General features: G+C 41.7%; 1 protein-coding gene across 1 annotated transcript in view; it reads right to left on the bottom strand.

The window, feature by feature from the left end:
• RGS22 (regulator of G protein signaling 22) overlaps positions 1-8,043 on the bottom strand; it is a 173,534-nt gene extending 165,491 nt beyond the window's left edge. Inside the window, exons 1-3 of the mRNA XM_047088840.1 lie at positions 7,985-8,043; positions 5,961-6,024; positions 187-237 (exon numbers count right to left, since the gene is read on the bottom strand). Of these exons, the coding sequence (XP_046944796.1) occupies positions 187-237; positions 5,961-6,024; positions 7,985-8,043 (174 nt within the window). The remainder of the gene's footprint in view (positions 1-186; positions 238-5,960; positions 6,025-7,984) is intronic.
• Positions 8,044-15,685: the final 7,642 nt, after the last annotated feature.

Genomic DNA, 15,685 nt, shown 5'->3' with positions numbered 1-15,685 from the left:
GGAAGACAATGGAGTTCAACGGGTCAAATGAAAGTGGACCTCTTCAGCCTTCAAGGCAACCAGGCACAGCCAGGGATGGCTGGGGCTCCCAGGATGGTGACTCAAGGTTGTGAGCAACCTTGTTTGGTACTCCTCATGTCCATCTTCCTCCCCTGGATAAAGTGATTTATGAGTCACATTCCACACCCACTGCTCCTCTGTAAGACACTGAGCAAAGCCAACGAGTTGCTCAAGCCCCTGGACATAGATTTATTAGCTATGTGCAGAGCATACACTGTCCCATGGAGCTCCCAGAAGAGCTTGTTTTAGATGTCCAAGAAAACAGCACAAGACAACGGTGCTGACAGCTTGGAGGAAAGGGGGAAGGGAGATCCTGGAAGGCTACAGATGACAGCTCCAAATCTCTGCCTTCACATATATCAGATATTTCTGTCCACTGGTAACCGATGTATGCCTGTAGTAGCATCCAAGCTAGATATAAGGTGATCAGTCAAAAAACGTATGCATATCCTGCAACACAGACTTTCATCATTACTTTGAAATATTTGATATGAAACATTTTATTGATTTGTTTCTTTTTATTTTTATTTTTATTTATTTTTGACAGAGAGAGAGAGAGTGAAAGCAGGGGAGGGGCAGAGAGAGAAGGAGGCACAGAATCCGAAGCAGGCTCCAGGCTCTGAGTTGTTAACACAGAGCCTGACTTGGGGCTTGAACTCACAAACCTGTGAGATCATGACCTGAGCTGAAGTCAGATGCTTAACTGACTGAGCCACCTAGGCACCCCACATTTTATTGATTTCTAAATCTATTTCTTTATCCTAAGAAATATTAACTTTGTGTTTGTCATGAAAAAAAGAACTATTAAATGTTAATCTCAACTCTTGCAATTTTAAATGGTTACAAAAATTGTCTAAAAAATTTTAACTCTTATTGGGTGATACAGTTTTTTACCAATAGAGACTATTCAAGAATTATAAGGGATCACCATTAAAAAGTCTTGATTAGTAATTGCATACAGTCATTTCAACTATAAAACTTGATATTAAAAAGTTACCTACATCCAAAAAGGAAATTAAGAAAATAATTCCATTTACAAAGAATTTACTGAAAAGAAGTTAGAGAAGATATAAGTACATGGAAAGACATACCATGTTCATGAATTGGAAGCAATATTGTTAAAATGACAATCCACCCAAAGCAATCTACAGATTTAATACAATCTCCACCAAAATCCCAATAACATTATTTTTATTTATTTTTTTTTTTTTTTTTTTTTGCATAAATAGAAAAACTCATCCTAGGGGTGGCTGGGTGGCTCAGTCAGTTAAACGTCTGACTCTTGGTTTTGGCTCAGGTCATGATCTCATGGTTTGTAGGTTCAAGCTCCACATTGGACTCTGTGCTGACAGTGTGGAGCCTGCTTGGGATTCTCTCTGTCCCCACCCCCCGCCCCTCCCATGTCTCTCTCTCACTCTCTTTCTCTCTGTCTCTCTCAAAATAAGTGGATAAACATTAAAAAAATAATAAAGATTTTAAAAAAGGAAGAAAAACTCATTCTAAAACTCATATGGAATTTCAAGGGACCTTAAATAGCCAAAACCACCTTGAAAAAGAACAAAGTTGGAGGACTCCTATATCCTGATTTCAAAGCTTACTATAAAACTAAAGTAATCAAAACAGTATGGCATAAAGACAGACTCACAGACTACTGGAAGAGAATAATGTCCATAAATAAATCCTCTCATACATGATCAAATGATTTTCAACAAGGATACTAAGACCAGTCAGTGAGGAAAGGACATTCTTTTTCAACAAATGGTGCTAAGAAAACTTAATGACGTTGGACTCTGACCTTGACGTTGGACCCTGACCTTATAACCATACACAAAAATTAACTCAAAATGGATGAAAGACCCAAACATAAGAGTTAAAACTACAAAATATTTACAAAAAAATAAGGATAAATCTTCAAGAGCTTGTATTTGCCTGTGGATTCTTAGATATTGCACCAAAAGCATGAGCAACAAAAGAAAAAATAAATCGGGACTTTATAAAAATTTTTTAATTTTATGCATCAAAACCTTCTCTTAAGAAAGTGAAAAAACCTACAGAATGTGAGAAAATGTTTGCAAATCATACACATGATAAGCAAGAAAAAGATAAACAATCCAAATTTTTCATATGGGCAAAGGTCTTGAATAGACATTTCTATAAAGAAGACATTCAGGAGCGCCTGGGTGGCTCAGTCGGTTAAGTGGCCAACTTCAGCTCAGGTCATGATCTCACAGTTCATCAGTTAGAGTCCCACATCAGGTAAGTTTGAGCCCTACATCGGGTGAACATGAGCCCTGTATCAGGTGAGCTCGAGCCCCACTTCATATAAAACACGAGCCCCAGCTGAGCCCCACTTCTCTCTCACTCTCTCTCTCTGCCTCTCAAGAGATTCTCTTTCTCTCTCTCTCTCTCTGCTCCTCTCTCACTTGCGCCCTCTCTCTCAAAAAAAAAAAAAAAAAAAAAAAAAGGAATGCAATTCTGATACATACAACAACATGAATGACCCCTGAAAATGTTATGCTAAGTAAAACAAGCCAGACACGAAAGGGCAAATACTGTATGATTCCACTTATATGAGGTACCTAGAATAGTCAAATCTGTAAAGACAGAAAGTAGAATAATGGTAACCAGGAGTTATGGGAGGGGTAATGGGAAGTTACTGTCTAATGAATACAGAGTTTCAGTTTGGGAAGATGAAAAACTTGTGGACGTGGATAGTGGGGAATACTGTACCACAGTGTGAATGTGCTGGATGCCACTGAATTGTACACTTCAAAATGGCAGGTAAATTAAATTTTATGTTTTACAACAATAAAAGGTATGCACACACCATAATCACTCAACAACATGGATGAATCTTAATAACATTATGCTGAGCAAAAGACTTGCACAAAAGAAAATTAACTGTATGATTCTATTTATATGAAGTTAAATCTAAGTAAAATCTATAATCTATGCTACTAATCTATGGTGAAACATAGGACAGTAGTTGTCTTAGGGGAGTGGAGGCAAAAGAAATTAGGAAGAGGTTTGAAGAGACTTCCTAAGATTATAGAAATGTTCTATATATTAATGAATGTTTGGATTACATCGTTGGATACACTTGTCAAAATTCATCAAATGGTACCCTTAAAAATTTTTTTTTAAAAAACCTTTTTACATTTATTTATTTTTGAGAGACAGAGCACAAGCAGGGGATGGGCAGAGAGAGAAGGAGACATGAATCCAAAGCAGGCTCCAGGCTCCGGGGTCCACACAGAGCCCAACACAGGGCTTGAACTCACAAACCGCAAGATCATGACCTGAGCCGAAGTTGGCCGCTCAACCGACTGAGCCACCCAGACACCCCCCCCCTTAAAGTTTTTTCTATTTCATTGTGCGTAAATTTTACATCAACAAAAGAACCCCACAAACTAATACAAAACAGTAGTTTATGATATTCATGCTTAGAAATTCCTGCTTAGAAATGTTTAGGGTTGATATGTATCATGTGGATACCTGCAACTTACTTTGAAACATATTTTAAAAGTGGATTGAGGGGCGCCTGGGTGGCTCAGTCGGTTGAGCGGCCGACTTCGGCTCAGGTCATGATCTCATGATCCGTGAGTTCGAGCCCCGCGTCGGGCTCTGTGCTGACAGCTCAGAGCCTGGAGCCTGTTTCAGATTCTGTGTCTCCCTCTCTCTGACCCTCCCCCGTTCATGCTCTGTCTCTCTCTGTCTCAAAAATAAATAAACGTTAAAAAAAAAATTTTTTTTTTAAAAAGTGAATTGATGGATAGATGGCATGGTGGACAGGATAGAAACACATAAAACCAAATGTAGCAAAACGTTAATAACTGTGAAATCTTAGTGGTGAGTATATAGGTGTTCACTATACAAGTCTTGCAACTTTCTCATATGTTTAAAGTTTTTCACAATAAAATGGAGGGGGGAGTTACGTGCAAGGAAACAATATCAAGGTTCTTGGCACCTTATGGATGATCAGCCTTCTTAGCCTCCTGTGTACTAAATGACAGACCCCAAATCACTATCACCACCTCTAGAATAAGCCCCTGGACATGTGATCATCTTCTGACCACTACCCTGGGATCCCATCCACTAAGGGTCAGACCTAGGACCTCTGCTACACCCTGCTGTCCATAACATGCCAAATCTTATCTTCCCTACCCCTCCTTACCCACACCACACTATGAATCAGTCTTTCTAATCACATTTCAATTAATACAAGAGATCTACCTGCCCCCCAACGCCCAACCCTTTTCTGTCACAAAAAGAGTTTATAATGAATGCAATTTGGCTACTGCCCAGCTGTCCAGCTTCAACCCATACCACCATGCTTCAGTCATAGCATTTTTTTACAGTTCTACACCTTTGCACATGCTGATTATTCTACCTAGAAAAAAAAAATTTTTTTTTTTTGCCTTATTCTCCTGCCTACCCTTTTTCTTCCCCAAAGTCTAGAGTAGTGGTCACCTATTTTCCCCTATCACAACCTTTAACACTTCACACTAAAATTGTCTGTTTACACATCCCACCCACTGGATTGTGAACTTCTGGAAGAAAAAGGTTCTTTTTTATTCACTTTTTCGATTCCCAATGCTTTTAGATAATAGATAATTACAACATTTTTGTTGAATGAATGCTTGAATGATTACATTAAGGATATGAAAGCTGAAAAGACTGGTAGCCTAATAAAGACTCTAGTAAAACAATATTAAAATAAAAAGGAGAGATATTACAAAAAGAGGAAAAGAGTCAGATAAGGAGAACACAAGGAGAAACACACTCCACAAGGTGGCTTGTTGAAAGTGCACCCTGCTTACCATCAAAGCATTTGGGGAAATTTAAGAACTCGTGGTGTATTTCTCAGACCCATCTGGTTTACAAAATTGTACTGTATTATGAATGTAGTGTATGAAGGAGGCAGAAAATAAGGGTGTCTCATGCAATAAAGACCAGAAGTATGGACCCTCCTCCTTTCATTCCTAAGAGTTACCACCACAAATTTCAATCAGCATCTACCCAGCAACAGATTTCTGTTCTCACTCTCTCTACTGGAAGAAATTCTCAAAGATCTGGGGAAGATAAAGGAAGCTCTCAATTCCCTTTTATCCAATTTCATCCCTAATCATACCTACTTGGCTTCAGTCAGTTCATTTGGCCAAATACCCTAAGGCTTTCTCCCTGTACAAAGGTCCTTACAACCTGATATTCTAATTTAAAAGAGAGAACCTCGGGGTGCCTAGGTGGCTCAGTGGGTTAAGTGCCTGACTTGATTTCAGCTCAGGCCATGATCTCACAGTCCATCAGCTGAAGCCCTGCATTGGGCTTCATGCTGTCAGCCTGGGATTCTCTCTCTCCCTCTCTCTCTGTCCCTCCCCTGCTTGTGCTCTCTCAAAAATAAATAAATTTTAAAAAATGTATCACCTCTTCTCCCATCCCACACCTTACCCATGGGTAAAAAGTTTCCCTAAGTCCTAATGCACTTTTGATTCAAACCTCAAAATTCACACTTAAACATAACTGCTTATCCTTACTGTTTCACATTAAAGGTCATCTCTCCAATCAGAAACTATACCACTTTTGAGAATACTAGTGGACAATGTGTGTCCCCAGTAGTGCCTAATAAAGCTGTAAGTGCAAGGAGTTGCTTAACAATATGCTTGGTCACTAACTTATTGGTGGAACTTCTAATGCAGTTTCTGCAGTTCCAGAAAGCATCAGAAATTCGATTCCAACCAGAGAACTGGACTCCATTGAGATGGAAGAATTCCAAACAGACTAACACTTTCCAAAGGACCTGAAGACCTGTCTGTTTCCAAATGACTTCTTGGAAACACTTGTGGTGCACGCTCTTAAGAAGAGAGAGGGAACCGAGGGAAAGGAATGGTGCCTATGTCTACCTGCTCCTGCCCTCCACCATTTCCATATAATGCCACCTCTGTGTGGACTTTAATTTCACTCAACCTATACAGACAGCATAATATGAAGCTGAACGAGCAAAAGATTAGCTAAAAATGAATATCCTTCTTAATAAGTTAAATACCGTAAATACTGCTTGAAGGTACAGTCCCTCTTGTTTTGATGGTAAAAATAAAGGGATCTGCTTTTCTTTTTTTTTTTTAATGTCATCTGCTTTTAAAATTAATGAAACTGTGGGCTTTACATATCAGAAAATCTTAAAAAAAAAAGAAATCATTGAACTACAAAATTTTTACTCTACAAAGACTGTTTTGAGTCATGACATGCCCGCCTGCATAGTTTCAAACAGTTTTGGGGGCACAAGAAAAAAATATGATTATTTTGGATTTAAGAGTCAAATAATTAAGTCTTTAATATGAATTTATTGTCTATTTTAAAGCTAAAAATAATTTAGGAGTCACTCTCACTTTAAACTTTCCTCAATGTATACCTAACACATAATCAAATCCCAATGTAACATAAAGCAGCCTGAACTCTACTTTTCTTGCTATGACAGATTTATATTTCAGTTTTTAGGGAATATAAAAATGAGAGAGGTTTGGATTAAGGGAAGGGATGAAAAGAAGCATTCACTTTATCACTTTCATTATTTGAAGTATTTATAACAATATTCATACATTGCTTAGTTAAAAATATACTCCCAGAGGAACTAAGGAGAAAATATAGTGTATTAAATTTCTTGTGTATATATTTTCCCTAACAGAAGTACCAAAAATCAAACAAATACAAAGTTAACAAAAATACTAAAGTAGAAAAATGCCACCAGAGAAGTGTTTAAGAAATATAGAATATAGGGGCTAGTGGGTGGCTCAGTCGGTTAAGCATCTGACTCTTGATTTTTGGCTCAGGTCATGATCTCATGGTTTTGTGAATCGGAGTCCCGTGTTGGGCTCTGCACTGACAGTGTGGAGACTGCTTGGGATTCTCTCTCTCCCTCTCTCTCTCAAAATAAATAAACATAAAAAAAAGAATTATAGAATATATATTAAATGAAACTTTTCAAAAAAAAAAAAGTGAAGTATAGCATAACGTATAAAGAACCTGAATCACTATGTCGTACACCTGAGACTAATATGACATCGTGTGTCAACTACACTCTAAAAAGTTTTTAAGTAAAAAAATAACAAAATTAAATTAAAATAAGTGAAACAAATCATACTATCACGTATGAAGATATCCATCAACCAAAATTTATTAATCACCTAATAGTATATTCTGGACATCGTACTACACACTCTAGGGAACGTGAAGATGTACTGAGACATAGTACCAGCCCTGTAATAGTTGCCAGTTTTGCTACGAAATTGCAAATTTCACATATGAATGTCAGGCAATGTGTCCCTGACCACAAATGATTTATCCTAACAGAGTTATTCTGTCCTTTGAGGCTGAAGATCTCATGTAAGAGTTAACGTATTTTACAGATGTCCACAACAGCACTGTACTTTTTACAGCACTGACGGAGAAAATACAGTACGAAAAAAGTTCCTGTGAATATAGGAGCACTTTATAGTAGTATAGACTCTGCTGTCAATAATGGAAAAACAAGGGGCGCCTGGGTGGTTCAGTCGGTTAAGCGTCAGACTTCAGCTCAGGTCACGATCTCAAGATGTGTGAGCTCGAGCCCCGTGTCGGGCTCTGTGCTGATGGCTCAGAGCCTGAAGCCTGCTTCCCAGTCTGTGTCTCCCGCTCTCTCTCTGCTCCTCCCCTGCTCATGCTCTGTCTCTCTCTGCCTCAAAAATAAATAAAAACATTAAAAAAAAATTTTTTTAAATAATGGAAAAACGAAATAACACTCTTTATGATACAAGTTTATTTCTCTCATATAATCAAAAGCAGTTCAGGACTGGCCTTCTCAAACAGCAGGTGCTCAGGTCCCTATGATCGTATGATGGAGGATCTGCTGTCTTCCGGACACCACTTCGATCTCATGATCCCAGCTGACTGCTTCAGCTCCAGCATCACATCCTCATTCCAGCCAGCAGGAAAGAAGAAAAACGGCATGTTCTCTCCTTTTACATTATGTGAGTGTTAGAGTCAGAGTGACTCAGATTCTAACCATGGCTTAACCAGGTACTAGCTGTGTGACCTAGGGGTGAGTTATTTAATCTCTATAAACCTCAGCTTTCCAGAATTAGGACCCGACACTTCTGCTTACGTTCCATTGACCACAATTTGGTTACATAACCACATTTAGCTGTAAGGAACACTAGAAAATGTAGTCTAAAATGGAGAGCAGTGTATCTCTTATATACTGTGGAAGAGGGTAGAATCGATTTAGGGAACCTAGAGAGCTCTGTCACATTATCTTTCTATAAATAATAATGAGAAAAAAATATTTTAATATTTTTAAAATTAACAATTTAAAATTAATAATAAAAGAAAAAATATTTTCACACTTTTGAAAAAACAGAGGTAAATGCATGTACAAGGTGTGAATTATTTCACCTACAGATAATGCTTGGTGAGCACATGAATTTGGGGAGCTGGTCACAAACTGGTCCCTACCACGAGCTGCACAGAGTTCAAAGGCAGTCCAAATGATCTGAGGTTGGACAGGTTTCACAGAGGAGATGAACTGGACCCTGAAGGGTGTGCAAGACTGGGAAAGAGAGGGGGAGGGTAACCAAGACAGAACTCTGCAGCAAAGGCAAGAAGGGCAGTTTGGCCAGGGCAGAAGGTATGTGGACATACTCTATAATCCCCCAAACAGTATGACATTATCTACCACACAGAAAGTAGTGGGAAGGAAGGTTTAAAAAGTCTGAAAAGTTATATAGGGACACATTGCCTGACATTCACATGTAATATAGAAAATACTGTGAGTGCCAAAGGGAGGTGTTTGACATTCTGGCTCTGCCAGTTATTAGATGTGTGGCCTCAGGCCAAGTTGGTTAGCACTGTGAACTTGAACTTCCTCGCCTGTGAAATGTGGGTGATAATAACCACCCAATGGAGTTGTTTTGAGGTTAAATACTACGTAGTCAGCATTCAATAAACAGTAGGATTCATAAAAGAGCTGAGTCATTAAGTAATACGGTAATTTTTTTTAGAGTTCATAACAATCTTTCAGCCAGGGTAGGAGGGATGGGAGAAGGAAAATGTAAAGATAGACAGAGCAAAGAAATATCATCCAGCACAGTCAATGCTCAGGAGTTTGCACTTTAAGCTTCAGGCCAAGAAAAATTGGAGTTGACAGAAGGACTATTGGAGGCAGTGATATCAGTTAGGACAACTGCCAAAGTCCAGGCCCAGGGATAAGGGCCTGAAATAAGACAGTAGCTGTGAGGATGGAGAAAAATATCTGGCTATGAAAGGAACTTGGTAAATGATTGCAGGCAGGACGTGAAGAAAGGGGAAGAAAGGTTCTGGCTTGGATGACTGAATGGCCAGTGGTACCATTCACCAAAACAAGAAAAAGAGGAAGAAAAACAGCATGGGGCGCAGGGGAGCAGAGAGGTAAGTTCACCTGACCACACTCTTGAAAAACAGAGGTAAAGGGGCACCTGGGTGGCTCAGTCGGTTAAGCAACTGACTTCGGCTCAGGTCATGATCTCATGGTTCGTGGGTTCAAGCCCCGCATCAGCCTCTGTGCTGACAGCTCAGAGCCAGGAGCCTGCTTCAGATTCTGTGTCTCCCTCTCTCTGCCCCTCCCCCACTTGGTGTGCACGCGCTCGCTCTCTCTCTCTCCCTCTCAAAAATAAATAAAATATAAAAAAAAGAAAAAGAAAAACAGAGGTAAATATGTGTGGAATGTGACTGTGGAGGTGAAACAGGGACATCCAGATGATGAAGGTGCCTGATGACCCAACAGATATTGAGTTCTGGAATCAGAAATGGTGCCTAGGCTGGAGATGTATAGATCCGGAAGCCCGGTGAAATAAGGGTGGCTAAAACTATACACGATCTCGCGGTCCGTGAGTTCGAGCCCCTCGTCGGGCTCTGGGCTGATGGCTCAGAGCCTGGAGCCTGTTTCCGATTCTGTGTCTCCCTCTCTCTCTGCCCCTCCCCCGTTCATGCTCTGTCTCTCTCTGTCCCAAAAATAAATAAACGTTGAAAAAAAAAAATTTTTTTTTAATAAAAAAAAAAAAAAAAAAACTATAGAAGAAGAAGAGGTCCTCCAGAGAGAGCCTGTGGATCAGAATCCCGAAGAAGGTCAACGCTTTCGTGGGCAAAGAAAGAGAAGCCAGAAATGGGAACGTCGACATGACAGATGGGAGAACTGGGAGATGGTGGTAACACAGACACCAAGAGAAAAAAGGGGTAGCTAATAAAGCCTTCTCTTAAGAGTTCCCAAACGGCTGCAAAGACCTGAAAAGGTCAGCAGCCTGCTCAAATGGTTAAGTGCAATGCTGCTGAGTGCCCCTCGGAGACTTGATGCTGGAATTGTATGGAAAAGATTGGCTCCAGGGGCGCCTCGGTGACTCAGTCAATTAAGCATCAGACTCGTGATTTCAGCTCAGGTCATGATCTCACAGTGCATGAGTTGAAGCCCGCGTCAGGCTCCATGCTGACAGCGCAGAGCCTGCTTGGGATTCTCTCTCCCTCTCTCTCTCTGCCCCTCCCTGGCTCTATCAAAATAAATAAATAAACTTAAAAAAAAAGAATATGAAAAAATGCCCAAAAAATAAGAAAGAAAGAAAGAAAGAAAGAAAGAAAGAAAGAAAGAAAGAAAGAAAGAAAGAAAGAAAAGAAAGAAAGATTGATTGGCTCGAGAAATGCTGACCTCCTGCTGGAATGTAGAATAGTTCTGGAAGCAGCTTAAAGAAATCTGCTACAACACAGGGTTACGCCAAGGCAACGAGAAGATGGGTGGAGTTGCTGACATGCTTTTTGTGCCTCTATCCTGATGTCTGTCTGTCTGTCTGTCTCTCTCCGAAGTGGACCAACGGTGTGGAAGGGTGAAAATGGAAGGTGCTAGCAGATATAGCCTAAGCCCTAAGCTTAGCCTAAGCTTTTTGAGACTTATCTTCAGCATCTAGCACTGCACGGTGGATATAGAAGCACCGGTGTCTGTTGAATAAAAAGCCAAAAGCAAATAAGATACTTGTCCAAGAAGAGAAATAAGTACCGGAGGACATAAGCAAATAACATCGAGAAATGGTGAAGAGAAGGAAAAATTTTTCTCTGCCCTTCATGGTCTTCCAGCTAGACTGAGTATTAAATTTACATGGGACAGATTAACAGATCAGATTCAACAGTGTACATATGGGGAATTCACCAAGACGTGGAAATTCCAAAGACAGGCAAAATGAGGCATATAGGTCATTCTGAACTAAGAAGGGGGCACGGGTCTGGGACTTCAAAGGGAAAAAATGTAATTCACAGGAAAATGAAAAGGAGTAAATGTTTGGTAAACAAATGTGTCCTGGGGACACTTGGAAATCATGGGACTTAGAGGACTTTGATCAAACAGGCCTTGCTAGGTTCCTCCCTGTCTACCACACCTAGTTCATATCATAACGTAGTTCTTTGTGGTGATGGTTCCCTTCCTGGTGCAGGTCCTCTACCTAAATTCTTTTTAGGCTGTTGTGGGAGAGGTTAGGAGCTTTTCTTGAATCTGCTGGGTTTCAACTACTTTTTAACCCAAAATAATCTTCATGCCAAAGTGACCCATCTTGGAGCAGCCTATCCTTGGCCCCTTCAGTGGTTAGAGCTGTTGGAATCAAACTCAGACCTTAGTGGGAAACAGGCACTGCTACCTCCTCTCTCTGTTTACCTTTGGGCAAGTTCCTTAAATACACAACAGGAATTACAATAGAACCCATCCTAGATATAGCACTCACCTAAATGACAAAGTAAATAATGTACTACTTAGCAAAGTACTTGTTACTACTCACCAGAAGTCTGACCTGAAAACATTTAGTACATTTTTATTTTTTTTAAGTTTATTTATTTTGAGAGAGACAGACACAGCACAAGTGGGGGAGGGGTAGAGAGAGGAGAGAGTAAGAATCCCAAGCAGGCTCCGTGTTGCCACAACAGAGTCTGATGTGGGGCTTGAACCCATGAAGCCGTGAGATCATGACCCAAGTCGAAACCAAGAGTCCCACGCTTAACCACCTGAGCCACCCAGGCTCACCCATTTAGTACATTTTTAAAGTACTTTAAAAATGTAATTATAACTATAAACCGACCACTTGTTTTCAATCAATCAACTGCACAACCACATCACCGTAAAACCACAGAGATAAAACGTTCCTCTCACAGAGTCATTAAAGAGTTTAGAGAAATAAAATGAAGTCATTTATGTAAAAGAACTTGAACAATAAATAGCACCCACCATAAAAATCAATTGGCCTCTTTTTAAAAAATGTACCTGTTAAAGAATGTAAAAAGGTCTTGTACTCAGCACCATTGTTGCCGAACCAAAGCTTCTATTACATTCATCTGGCAAAAAGGAGAAAAGAAAACCTACAGCTTTTTTCTACAATCTATGATTTGCTCTTTTTAAAGAGCCACGGGGGGAGGGGGAGATAGCCCTCTAAATGGTACTTACAAATTCTTCTTCTGTAATATCTGGTGGCTCTGAAACAAGATAAAATATGGCATTATCTCACTCAAATCTGATTTCCTCTTAAAGTAAATGAAATAATTTGAGACGGCACCTAGGCCTGCTTTCTACGTGGGCAAGCTCAGTAAAATGTTGGCCCTCTGTTCATTCTTTGCACATGGATTGAATTTTAAGTTGGAATTCAAGGTGGAAGGGGGGAGGAAAGGCCTCTGGAATCCAGCTTGGTCACTAATTCACTGTGACCCTGGAGTTAACCTTGTAGGCTTCCATTATTCCAGCTGCAAAACGGAGAATTAAGGAAGACAAAATAAGACGGTGCGAACGAGGCGATGCAAACGGGGGTCGGGGCTAGAGGTGGGGGGTGAGGAAGTTCGTAATAAAACGCCGTGAGAGGCGCAGTGGAGCCAGGTTTTCTAAAGCGCGGACGGTGGGGGGCGCCCGGGCGAGGAGAGGTCAAGTCCGGAGGCGGGTGTGTGGTCCCCGCCGCCGCACCTACCCGCGGTGAGCCGCTTCTCCGGCATGCCGCCGCCGTTGCCCGCGCCCGGCGCCCGCGCGGGGCCCTCAGGGCGCCACCGCCGGGCAGCGCCCGTCTCTCCCCGGGAGAGGGAGCCGGACGGGAGCGGACGCCGACGCAGAGCGGACGCCGACGCAGAGCGGACGCCGACGCAGAGCGGCGCGCGTGGCCCCCGCCGCGGCTGAGTTGCTATGGAGCTGAGACAATGCGGGCCGCCGCAGCCCGTCCTCCTCCGGGGCAGGGGGCGGGCGCCGCCGCCAGGGGCTGGGGGACCCCGCGCAGGGTCCCAACTCGCCGGGCCTCGTTCTTGTGGGGACCGCGACTCGGGCCTGGACCCTCGAGCAAAATCCCGGCCGCCCCGTCCAGGAAATTTGGTGTCTCCTAGTGAGAAGGGACTCGCGGGCGAGTGGGGGCGGGAGAGCGGCCCTGATGAGCTGGTCCTGAGAAAAGCAGGCAGAAAGGGGAGTCGGGCCCCAGGAGTTTTCTTGATACTGAAGGAGGGCAGAGCCACACACAGCGCCTGACCTCACCCTCGCTGTGAAAATTGCACATATTCGTGCGCTTTGGGAACCAGATCTGCCCCACATTTTTTGCTCCAGTCGGTTACGACTGCTGCGTTTTCAAGATATCATCTAAGCTTTAAAAATTACCCGAGGAGGCAGTGACGAAAGGACAATAAATTGAGTATGCCCATAGTGTGTATTCCAGAGAGTTTAAAAGTGAAATTCGAAAAAAAGAAAAACGGTACTTCTAATTAGGATTAGGAGGAGGAGGGGGAGGAGATTTTTAGAAAAGTCATGTCAACTCACATTTCCCAACCAACCAGATTTCCACCTCAGGCTCCCTCTGAGCCTAAGAACCCTAAATCCAATTCCTTGCTGTACATTACTCAGTGGTAGCTCTTCCTTGGATGCTTCCTAATCAACATATCCAAAAGGATATGTACATTTTCCATATTCATTATCTTTGAATTTCATCCTTCTAGGTAAATCCCATGTTCAGTAAGTGGTACCTTCATCTTCCAAGGGACTCAAGCCAGAAACCCCGTACTTAGCCAAGTCTACATTGAAGCATTTCTGGAATCCGGAGTCTTCTCTCCACTCCCATGAACAACAATTGCCTTAGCACAGGCCCCCGTTTGGAGTGTTGTAAAAACTTCCTAACTTGTCCCTTGTCCACTGTTTGCTTCCAGAGGAGTTCCCCGTAAATCCCTTCCCCATGCTGAAAGCCAAGCAATCTAAATGCAAATATGACCTATTTAAACCTTCAGTGGCTCCACATTTGCCTCCTAAGGCTATATGGAGGACAACCAAAGCCTGCCAGGGTCCTGCAAGTATGCGAATGCTTAAGCAAGCAAGGAGTCAGACAATGGATGCTTGTAGAACAAGGAACTGTAACACCTGCCTAGCTATATTTATTCCCTTTTCAGTAGTACATAGGCAAAGAGAAAAAACTGTAAACCACTACTTTGACCAACCAAAATCAGAGGGCCAAATGAAGTCAAGGGTGAGTAAGTAAATAGAAAGGTAAAGGGAGGTGTGAGGCAAAAAATCATAGAAGGGTTTTGTCAGCCCTTGCAAGGATCCCAGCTTTGATTCTGTCAAAATGCAAACCATAGAAGTTTTAGGCGGAGAAGTATCATGATCGCATTTTTATGTAAAAGGATCACTCTGGGGGCTGGATAGAGAACGTACCTGAGCACAGGTAGAAGTGGACAGGGGCTGATGGTGGCTCAACCCACGGTGGTAGCAGTGACAGGTTTGAGAACTCAGATTCTGCATGTATTTTAAAGGTAGAGCCAAGCAGATTTCCTGACAAGTTGACTGTGGGAATGAAACAAAGGAAGTAGTTGAGAGTAACTCCAAGGATTCTGGCAGGAACAAACAGAAGGATAGAGGTGCCATCACTGGAGATGAGGAAAGCTGTGAGTGGACCACGTTGTGAGGGAGAGTTTAAGAAGTCTATGAGCCATCCAAGTGAAGATTTTGAACTTGCACTTGATATAGAAGCCCGGAATGTAGGAGATGTGAGTTTGAGAGCTGACATATAAATAGGCTTTTTAGGCATTTGCCTGCGCTGTTTTTGCTGCTAGGGAAGCCTTTTGGCCTTTTTCAAGCAAAAATTTCTCATTCTCCAATAGTGAGCTTGAGTGTCATCTTCTCGAATGTACCTTCCCATTAATTCCTTTCACTGGCCTCTCCTATTGTTCCTGTATCCTTGGTAAAAAAAAAAAAAACTCGTATCTCAAAAACATACTAATATTAAAATAATCTGTACAGAGAGGTGCACCCTCTACCTTCAGTGTCACCTAGCAGACAGTAAACTCCTGGGGATTGAAAGAGATACATCTTATTTCACCCCCAATCCCAACCTCCAACTCACTCTATGGAGTGCTTGCCACTTTGTAAATATTTGTTGAAATATCTTCTCTGCATTGTAGTTATTCTGCACTGTGCCCTGTTCACAGAAAAGATTTGTTTATCCCTGTTTCAGATAACCACACCAGTGGGAGGTCAATTGTTGTTTTATCATCAAGTGTGGCTAACACTAATTGCACACTTACTATGGGCCTCTAACAATATCTGTAAGAGACTGGTATTATTCCCAACAGTTTAGGA

The sequence above is a fragment of the Lynx rufus genome, unplaced genomic scaffold (genome assembly GCF_022079265.1).
Source record: "Lynx rufus isolate CCGP_SWC_20201006 ecotype Redwood Valley unplaced genomic scaffold, mLynRuf1.p SCAF_26, whole genome shotgun sequence".
NCBI classification, from domain to species: domain Eukaryota; kingdom Metazoa; phylum Chordata; class Mammalia; order Carnivora; family Felidae; genus Lynx; species Lynx rufus.
Note: the sequence above shows the minus strand (reverse complement) of the source record. Positions and strands in the feature narration are given on the sequence as shown.